The sequence below is a fragment of the Salvelinus sp. IW2-2015 genome, linkage group LG23, assembly GCF_002910315.2.
Source record: "Salvelinus sp. IW2-2015 linkage group LG23, ASM291031v2, whole genome shotgun sequence".
Lineage (NCBI taxonomy): Eukaryota > Metazoa > Chordata > Actinopteri > Salmoniformes > Salmonidae > Salvelinus > Salvelinus sp. IW2-2015.
In genome coordinates this window covers 18,293,570-18,304,433 of record NC_036863.1, presented here as the reverse complement: position 1 = coordinate 18,304,433, position 10,864 = coordinate 18,293,570, and the positions used below count along the sequence as shown (strand labels likewise).

Below are 10,864 nucleotides of genomic sequence, written 5' to 3'. Positions count from 1 at the left end.
TCTCAGTCAACTTACCTGGTAAAATAACGGTAAAATAAATAAATAAAATGTTAGTGTTTAGTCAGTAAGCAGTTACACCGGCGGGCCACGGTGGCAATAAATGAATAAAACCAAAAGCTTACCCTGACTTGGAACAGTTCCAGTGTTGTGTTGGATAGTCATAGCCAGCTAGCTAGCATAGAATCCCTCTGTTTGAGCCGGGTGTTTGAGTAGCTAAACTAGCCAGTTGCATTTGCTAGCTAAGTAAGTGAAACTGGAAGTAAAAGAAAATGACTCTCTCTCTTGCTTCTCCTTCATTTTTTAAAGAAATTAATTTGTTGAAAACTGTTAAACTATTGTCTTTCTCTCTCTTTGAGTCAACTAATCACCACATGTTATGCACTGCAGTGCTAGCTAGCTGTAGCTTATGCTTTCAGTACTACATTCATTCTCTGATCCTTTGATTGGGTGGACAACATGTGGGTTCATGCTGCAAGAGCTCTGATAGGTTGGAGGACGTCCTCCGGTTGTCATAATTACTGTGAAAGTCTATGGAAGGGGGTGAGAACCAAGAGCCTACTAGGTTTTGTATTGAAGTCAATGTACCCAGAGGAGGACGGAAGCTAGCTGTCCTCCTGCTACACCATGGTGCTACCCTACAGAGTGCTGTTGAGGCTACTGGAGACCTTCATTGCAAAACAGTGTGTTTTAATCAATTATTTAGTCAAATGTGAATATATTTAGTATAGTTTTATCTAAAAAAGGATAACTTTTTTTAATGAAGTTCACTGAGGAGGATGGTCCTCCCCTTCCTCCTCTGAGGAGCCTCCACTGATGTACTGTATTTATAGTCCTCTTGGAGAATCCAATTAAACATTGTCATTGTTATACGAAAGGCTTTTTTAGCAGTCAAGCTGGAGATATATTTTTTTAAGAATAACAGATTTTTTAAAGAATAACTCCGGGATGCTGGCCTTCTAGGCAGAGTTCCTCTGTCCAGTGTCTGTGTTCTTTTGCCCATCTTAATCTTTTCTTTTTATTGGCCAGTCTGAGATATGTATTTTTCTTTGCAACTCTGCCTAGAAGGCCAGCATCCCGGAGTCGCCTCTTCACTGTTGACGTTGAGACTGGTGTTTTGCGGGTACTATTTAATGAAGCTGCCAGTTGAGGACTTGTGTCTGTTTCTCAACTGTGTCTGTTTCTCAAACTAGACACTCTAATGTACTTGTCCTCTTGCTCAGTTGTGCACCTGGGCCTCCCACTCCTCTTTCTATTCTGGTTAGAGCCAGTTTGCTCTGTTCTGTGAAGGGAGTAGTACACAGCGTTGTACGAGACCTTCAGTTTCTTGGCAATTTCTCGCATGGAATAGCCTTCATTTCTCAGAACAAGAATATACTGACGAGTTTCAGAAGAAAGTGCTTTGTTTCTGGCCATTTTGAGCTTGAGTGAGTGATGGTTGCTGATAATGGGCCTCTGTACGCCTATGTAGATATTCCATTTAAAAAAACAGCCGTTTCCAGCTAAAATAGTAATTTACAACATTAACAATGTCTACACTGTGATCACTCTGATCAATTTGATGTTATTTTAATGGACAAAAAAGAGGCTTTTGTTTCAAAAACAAGGACATTTCTAAGTGATCCCTAACTTTTGAACGGTTGTGTATGTATGAATCACCTAACCCCCCTCTACTCACCCAAAGCAGCACTGAGGGAATATGTGTCCTTGTCTGTATTCTAATTCACCTTTTCTCTCTGTGTATTAGGAACAGAGCCTTGGAGGAGATGCAGGCGGAAGGCCACAGGGGAGGATGCCGAGAGGGCAAAGCAGCGGCAGACAGCAGCCCATTGAGTGAAGTTGAAGAGGCGGTGGATGAGCATCAGCGGCGCCTGGCTCTGGCCTGTCCGCCAGTGGTGACGTACGGGACATACCGTGGCCAGAGGGACAAACACAGAATGAGGCGGAGGCACCAGGTGCAGGTGGAATCCCCCAATTCAGGTGTAGAGGGCACCACCTTGGGTGCGGTGACACACTCCACTTTAGAACTCGCCATTTCAAAACAAAGTGACATTCAGACTGTATCGACAAATCAGATTGGAGCTACAACCTCAGAAACCAATGAGAGAGGAGCTTGGACTTCGGAAACAGACTCTGTTTTGGGTCCAACTGGACCTGAGTCTAGTCACATTCCACCAACAACACAGACAGCAGAAAGGGCTGTGAGTCAAAGTGCCTTCCCTTCATCCGGAGAGACAAGCCTGGCTACTGTAGGAGGCCAGGCCAAGGATTCTCTCTCTGGGGTTGGCTCCGTCACATACTCCCCTCCCGCACCCACAGACGACTCTGCTGATGCCAGGACTAGTACAGCAGTCAGTGAGACCCACAGTGCAGAGCTGAGCCCACGGGATAAAATTACTCATGCAGAGATGGCCAGCGAGGATACGAACAGGGACACAGACGGGGACAGAGACACAGGGCTAAGTGAGCAGATAGAAACCGTATCTGCACACTGTTTTCAGACTGGGTCACCTACATTTGCTGCTGTGTTGCTCAGGGAGCCGCCAGACACCGGGGGGACTGCGCAGCACACACATCTGCCTGCCGCTGTTTCCGATGGTGATGGAGGCCAGCTGGCTCCGCATCCCATTTCACCGTCTGCCTCGCTTTTATCAGCAACCGAAAGCCAGGAACCCATTCCAGCAACTAGGCACTCAGATTCTGGGGATGCACTGGATACAGGCCCTGGTGCTGGACTGCACTGCTTTGAGTCAGGGAAGGAGGAGTGGAACATTGGTCCTCCAGACGATCTGTTTGAGGAGGCCCTTCATTTGGACTCTAAAATGATGGTGGATAACATTCTGAAGAACGCTCTAGCGGCCCTGGAGAGAATCGAATACTCTGAGTTGGAGGAGGGTGAAGTGCTCCAGAAGGCCAGTGAGGAGATTTACCTGGTCCTACCCGTAGGCAGAGTGGAGGAGGAGGACGTGGATCGGTCCTTCGAGCCGGATAAGCTGGTGGAGGTAGAGCCTTCAGAGAGGGGGGATGACAGACATCCATCAGCCGTCCCGGCAGAACAGACTCTCTCATTAAACCCCAACCCTCTATCGGAGGGCCCCAGGTCCACCCCCTCCTCGGGGTACGAGTCTATCGCAGGCTCGGACACTGACATCAGGAGCAGCCCTGGGCCGGCCTGTGAGAGCAGTGCCCCCACCATCAGTGTCTCAGACCACAGGCAGGGAGAACACTGTGCCGAGGGGACCAAAGGCACTGGTCTTCACCTACTGGTCAAAGGTCAACGGCTAATGGATGCTAATGCTAATGAGCAACCGCAAGGGGAAGAGGATTCCCAGCCAAATTATCCTATTGAATCTGAATACAGTGGTGATAAGCACCAGAAAGATGTGTTTCCTCTCTTGGGTGGTGGAGTGTCCTTCGAGAAACCAGGTCTCTGTGGTGATGACGGAGATATTATTCAAATAATGAGAGCGGATCTTGAGTATGAGTCTGTCTCAGGGAAAACTAATGAAAACAAAGATCAAGTGCTCTGCACTTCAGGGGACAATGGTTGTAACGAGGTGCTAGGCGTTAAAGAAACACAGGTAGGAGACGGCGCAGTCCACGTAGCCAAAGATGATATCGAAAGTAATAGACATAGTCCTAAACAAGATGGTAATGCTGAATATGGTCATGTTTCTGTGTCTAATAACTCGGAAAGTCCCAATAAGCTCAACAGCACTCTGAATAACAATACTTACCTGAGAACCCAAACAGCATTTCCTGAGCCTGATCTGCTTAGGAAAAGTTCCAAATATGAAGCTAAGGGCAATTCTGAGGCAAACCTCATGTCAGTCAGACCGAAACACACCCCAAACTCACTAGAACCATCTCAAGTCAGACATGCTATAAGTCAGAAGCCTGTTGCCTGTATAACGCTTTATGATGACGGCCAAGAGAGCGACCCTGAAATATCATTGAAAGTTAGGCTGAACGGGCTGAATGACATCCCGGTCAGTGGGGATCAAAGCTTTGTACTGGTTGAGACTTACTTAGCCTCTGTGTTCTCAGAGGGCTCTGACTCTGGGGGTGAAGAAGATGAGGCCCACTGCAGAACAACAGGCACCATCAGCATGGACCCCTCTTTCTCAAGGAGACTCCCCAAGGACCTGAGCACCTCAGAGGGCCTTGTGTCTAATTCAGCTACTGACTCCAGTAACGAGGACAGGCCACAGTTGAGCTCGGTGAGCGCGTATCGATGCAACATCTCTTTGCAGCAGCAGAGTCAGGACTCCGAGACACCGGGACACAGTGGTGCAGGTTCAGCCGCAGCAGTTATGGCAGGGTTTCACCAGGACCTGGGCAGCAGGCTAGCTGGGCTCCATGCTACAGGAGGCCGGAGAGCCCCAGGCCTCGAACCTCTCCTCCCCCTCCTCCCTGTCCCCCATCTTGCCTTCCACGACATGGAGGCAAGTGGTTTCTCCATCATTGACGAGGAGGAGGAGACGGATGCGGTGTTCGTCAATGACACAGGCCCCATGCTGAGCCCCACGGTACGGCGGGCCAAGGCCTACCCCTTCTCCCTGTCTCCCATCGTGGAGGAGGACAGTCTTCGCAGCGAGGCAGAGGGGGGCCTGTCGCAGGAGGACAGGGGCCTCATGGTGCCCCCGGCCACAGAGGAGCTGAGGAGTCTGAGCGGAGGTGTAGGGATGGAGCAGTTAGCCTCGTCCTCCTCTTTGTCCATCCTGTCCCTGCTGCAGTCGGTCAGCGAGCGCCTGCAGTCCAGCGGCTACTCCGACACGGACGCAGACTCAGAGGAGCCCTCCACCCCTCCTCTACGGCGCCCCCTATGGGAGTTCTTCAACAGGGGCCAGGGGGAGGATAAGGAGGGGGATGGCCAGGGAATGGATGGAGACCAAAGCAGCAAGCAGGAGGGCCCATGCTCTCTGACACTTCCTACTGATTTATTCACTATAGGACCTCGAGATGGGGATCCAGTGAAGGACGTGAAGAATCTTTCCACCCCTTGGATTACAATCCAAAAGCCTGCAGATTCACCAATGTATCAGTATTTGAAATCAGTGCATCCAGTGTTGCTAGAGCCTGATGATGACAACAGTAACCATCATGCCAAACTCATTCCGCACCTCAGTGATAACAACTGTCCATCAACAGCAACTGACATGGTAAGTTCAACAGCATCTGACATTTGTATTCAGTAATATTATGTAAAGAAATGGTTATGCACCCTGACATTTAGAACTAATATATGTTAATATTTTACCCCTGTTGATGTCATTTCAGGGGGGAAATTGGAGTTATGGGAAGGTCATCCCAAGGCCTACACTGGTGAGATCACATGTATTACATGAGTCCTCTACTTTCTCACTGTCATGCTAATTTCTGATCTCATCTTAATGACTGTCTTAATGTTTTAGGCAGTCTGCCTCCTAATCGCTGTGCTGCTGAATAGATTGGAGATGCCAGACTGCCTTTGAGCTGGACAGAACATTTCTCTTTCATTTGTTAATGATACCTCAGGCTGCAGAAAGTAGGGCAGCAACTCATCTTTTCAGTTTAATCTCTTCATAAGGCCTGTCATAAAGGAAGATGTGATTATGCAACGGTCTATTAATTGTTGTTGAAAGCTATCATCTGCTATCAAGGGCTGTAGTTTCTCAGAATCTGTGCAGAGGAGTGCGGGTCTCTTCTATAGCACTCTAATGACGAGTGAAAACCACCTACAATGCTAGTCTGCAGCCTCGAGAGCTGAATGCAACAGTGAGTCAGGAACTTGGATCACAATCACATTAATATTCCTGTGGTCTAGCACTGTATATGTAAATCAGGAATGGGTTTTTCCAACAAACAACTTGTATGCGGTTTTACATAGATGATGAAGTTTATAGGGTCACAACACAGGCAGTGAACAAAGCACTGAGTGCCAGAGGTTTTGTCTACATTGTTGTTTCACATAATCACTAATGGAATTGCTTTGCAACCGCACAACCACGGTTTTCTGTTCTGTTAGCCGCGTTGGAAAAGTATTTGTTATCAAGGAGGAAACAAAAGGAGCAAAGCAGCAAAACTATCAAGACTGGGAATTAAAGCAGTATGAAAGAAGGCAGACACTCGTAGCCTGGTAGGAGTGAAAAAAATGAAAAAACACAAGAGTGTTAATTATAGAAGAGGCTGTGTTCTATAATGACTGCCCTGGGGCATCTTTTGGGCTGGTTAGGGGACTAACGACACCCTTTCCTTCCTCCTTGGCCCCCCTTCCTCTCTCCCTTTCTGTCATCAGAAATGTGCTCGGGGCCTCAGGCGTAGTCACTCAACACCAATGTTCCCACAAATTTCTTGGGGTACTGAGCAAATTTCAGGTTTTCTGAGCGCAAACTTGGACGTTGTGAAAATTCTGTGCAACTTCCGGCACCCGTTTACTGTGAACACTGAGGCTGTACACACTTGAAATTCCAGTTTTAACAGTGGCAAAGTAGGCAACTGTGGCTATTTGATCATAATCTAAGCCTACCAGAGTGGGCTACCATTAAAAAAACTATGTATAAAAAACATCATAACAGAGAATCAGACAAAAATGTATGCTACCCTCTGCTGTCTCAAAATACAACACTGCCCCTTTTAAATACATAAAAAAAGCTCTTGACACATTTTTCAAAGATGGCTAGAAATGTACACGTTTTGTGCTCATGTAGGAAGCAACCACTCCCCCATTGCTGACCAGAAATTAGCTATAATTGTGCTAATAATTAACTAGCAAAAAATATGAACAAATATGCACACAGGGCTACATGCAGCTCTCGCTTTGATCTCAAAACAAGCACATCTACTCGCAACCACTTGTGCCTTTAATGCAATAGAATCCTACTCCGATGCGCTCTGCAAAATCTCTTGCATAGTTAGTTTTGATTCCCTGACCTGTCAATGTTTTTAATTTGCTATTTTTTGATTTTGTTATTCTCTTGTGAATTCTATGGTTTTTACTAGATTACTTGTAATTTTACATGCTGTCTGTCTGTAATTGTCTAATGACTTGGTGCTGCCTATCTTGGCCAGGACGCTCTTGAAAATGAGATTTCAAATCTCAATAAGCCCTTCCTGGTTAAATAAAGGTTAAATACTAAGGGTCGATTGACATTAGTAAAATATGTCTAGTGAGATCTATCACTTTTCACCATCAGATTAGCAACTTTTCTGTTCACACTGGCCATGGATGTGATGTGGCCAAAGCCACATTCCTGCTTCATGTTTGAGTGCAGCTATTATCATACTGTCACGATCGTCTATAGGAGAGAGAGATGACCAAGGCGCAGCGTGTGCAAAATACATCTTCTTTATTTATAAGAAGAAAAATGAAACAAAACAACAAACAGACGAACGTGAAGCTATGAAAAACTAGTGCACACATGCAACATAGAACATAGACAATTACCCACAAATACATGATGCCTATGGCCGCCTTAAATATGGCTCCCAATCAGAGACAAATGAAAAACATCTGTCTCTGATTGAGAACCACTCAGGCAACCATAGACATACCTAGACACATTCACTCAACCATAGACTTCCCTAGAAACATTCACTCAACACAAACCCATACACTCTAACAAATCCCCCTAGACACTACAACCACCCAAGACAAGACAAAAACACAAACATACCCCATGTCACACCCTGACCTAACTAAAATAATAAAGAAAACAAAGAATACTAAGGCCAGGGCGTGACACATACGGTAAATACCATAGTATATAGACAAACAAAATAAAGATTCTGTAGCAATTCAAATCAGGGGTAGGAACCGGTTCAGGGAACAGAACCAAAAACCAGAAAATAACAAACATTTTCGAGGAACAGAATTAGAACCGGTAACAGAACCGTTATTTTAAAAGCATGGAAACCGGTTAATAATGTTATTTTAAGTTTCAGCATATTTTTTTCAGTCCCACAAAAATTGCAACAAAGCGCCTATGCAAATCCCTCACTCTGTCACTTAGAAACTTATTCCAGTGTCTGCCTGACAGCTGAAAATCTTTGTCAGTGTGTGTAGGCTACCTGCCCCCCCCCCCCCCCCTCTGAAACATAGGCTATTGTATCCTACTAACGTTACAAGCATGATTCAAAAATTAGGGAGAGAGATTTTTTATTAGAGAGGAATGGATCAACTTTTTCAGTGCTAGTTAAGGATACTGGAGTTATCACGTTGTATTTATTAATTAATGATAAAATATATATTCTGGTGCCGCTTTGCACATAAAACCTTGTTAGCTATCTAGCTAGCTCTGGTCCAACGTTAAGCCATCTCTCAGAAGTACAAAGACATTCAAAGTTCCATCATAGAAGCCGCTCCTCCGTAGATATAATTCTGTGAGCCTAATTCAGATAATGCATGTCATAACAAGATACGCAGTGCTTCAAACCAAGCTGCCTCCTCCACCCTCTCTCGCTCTCTCCCCACCTGCCAAAATTTCAATTGCATCTCGCGCCCTACATTTGTTCGTCCAATGCATGTAAACAACTATAGCTTGACCACCTTCAAAGCAACCAGCTATATCCTACACTGATTGGTGAAGTCATTTAAAGTCGAACTAAATGTAAAAAAAAAGATTTCAGAGGTTTAAAAAGGAACAGAAAGGCTCTATATAAACGGTAACTTTTTCAGTTCAGAACATTATTTTGCTGATCGGAACAGCGGAACAGAAGAAAAAAAGTTATTGTTCTGTTCAGAACTAAACAATTGGAAAATAATTTTGGTTCCAACCCCTGATTGTGGGAGACATCTCTTCAAGAGAGATTTGAATCTATATTCGTATCTTTACACTACACAAGTATCTCTCCTGGAACGAGTTTGTGTCGTCAAAGTAGTGTAGTGTAAAGAGGCCCAAAGTTTTGCATAGTTTTTGTTTCGGTATGTTGCATTGAAAGTGGCTAATATTACATTGATTCAATCCCAATTCCCAAAGTAGAGGGAAACATTGATAGTGTTAACTAACAGGGAAGCCTCTAAGTTGAGTGAAGTTCAATCTCGTGCTTCTTTGCACAGCTGCACATTGCTCAGCACCCTGCTCCATGCTGGAAACCCTTCCCCTCAGKCTTTTAAAACCTGACTGTGTTCACTTGCACCCAGCTTGCTGTAATAATATAATTATGAAAACAACACCCAACCACCACAGTTCAGCTGTCACACAAATATGATCTGACTTTGAAAAACCTTGATATTTAATTATTGTATGGTTCCCCTGTTTTGAGTCAATAAATCAAATTCAGTTTAAAGATAATTTGCGGCGGTTGACTGTCAGACTGTATCCATTTGACAATATATTTATCCCAAATGTTGCTCTATGTTTTCTAATGTGTACTCTGTTTCTCCAGATGAACATCTATGATGGTGTGACGTTCTCTGGGGAGATGCGGGAGATCCACAGAGACCAGGAGGATTCTGGGATGGTGTTTCCACAGGGTGCCTCAGTGCGGGTCCTGGGAGGATGGTAAGAGGATCTTTAGAGCAAATTAACTTATTTAAAGGTTGCTTACTCCTTAAACAGGAGGGATGCTCTTTATGAGGTTTTATATCAGTCTTTGAATGACCAACACTCTGGGCTTCCAGAAGTGGTTCTGTCGGACCAAGGCCTAGAGTTTGTTGAAGCAGGTAGTTGAAAATCTGTCAAACTTATATTAAGTCAACTGTAAAATAGCCCACTTGGATCAGAATGAGCCAGCCTTTCTGTAGTGTCATCCTCTGCTTTGGACTTATACCCAGGTCTCTTTGCCTTCCTGCCTTACTCATGCACTCTCATGGAAGAAGGGCCTTATTATCACTGAACATAAGGCTTAGGACTTTTAGCTTATGTCAGAACAGAACATCTTGTTTGAATTGGAATTGATTCCTCTGAGACCCCATAATGTTCCTTCCAACTGTGTTGGGGGGATTAATCTCCTGGGCTGGCAGTGACAGACAGTAATTGGGTAACTCATCGCTGTTTGCTCCCATTAAAAAGGCCTGTCAGCTAAACCACACAAACACTGCCATCACTGGGAATCAAGGCCTCGTCCAAATTTGAGTTCTTGAGTTCTTCTCCTTGGCGTCATCAGTAGTTGTTACTTTAAAGGTGAATGGGGATGTTATGAGCATTTTAAATTCTCAAAATAAGTATTATCATGTATTCAATCAATCAGCAGAATAAACAACATTGGACAAATGACAAATACTTTGTCAGCGCACGTCCATATCACATGATAACCTTTACATCCTTATCAATAACATAAGGTACATTCATAGTACATGCACAGACCTATGAAGCAACAATTGATGCTACACTAATTGATTCCACCATTACAAGTAAAACAAAAAACAGATGAATTAGAAAATAAACCACAAATAAAACCCACCCCATCACACAGCTCCCATCTGAGTGACCCTTTTGATTGAACTCCTCATAGCAAGAGATCTTACACTAACAGCTGCATTTGACCACTTTCTTAATGTTCTTACATTGGCCCCATGAGAACGAGCAGTGGGCATTATAGATACTTAAATGTTTGGAGGGCCTAACTATGGATAGACGGAAGTCTATACTATTCCTAAAGAATCTCTCATACATCAATGTACTATCAGCTTCATATCGTATTACTACTGCAGTTCGAAAAATATGGTTCTTTTTTTAATATTTCATGATGAAAAAGCAAAAAAGTATTAATATATACTATACATAAGTTTAGTTGTTCATATTCATATAATGCTGCAGTAGGTTTAACTAATGGACATGACAGTAAGTCTTTGTGCCTCTGCCAGTGGCAAAGCAGGTTCACGTACAGAAGAGCCTGGTAGCTGTGTGGCTATGCTGTAACACTGCTCTCATATTGAATGGATGCA

General features: G+C 44.4%; 1 protein-coding gene across 1 annotated transcript in view; it reads left to right on the top strand.

The window, feature by feature from the left end:
* The window catches only part of LOC111950499 (uncharacterized), a 98,960-nt gene that overhangs the window by 60,652 nt on the left and 27,444 nt on the right, over nucleotides 1-10,864 (top strand). The window contains exons 7-9 of the mRNA XM_070434295.1: nucleotides 1,745-5,159; nucleotides 5,278-5,322; nucleotides 9,364-9,479. Of these exons, the coding sequence (XP_070290396.1) occupies nucleotides 1,745-5,159; nucleotides 5,278-5,322; nucleotides 9,364-9,479 (3,576 nt within the window). The remainder of the gene's footprint in view (nucleotides 1-1,744; nucleotides 5,160-5,277; nucleotides 5,323-9,363; nucleotides 9,480-10,864) is intronic.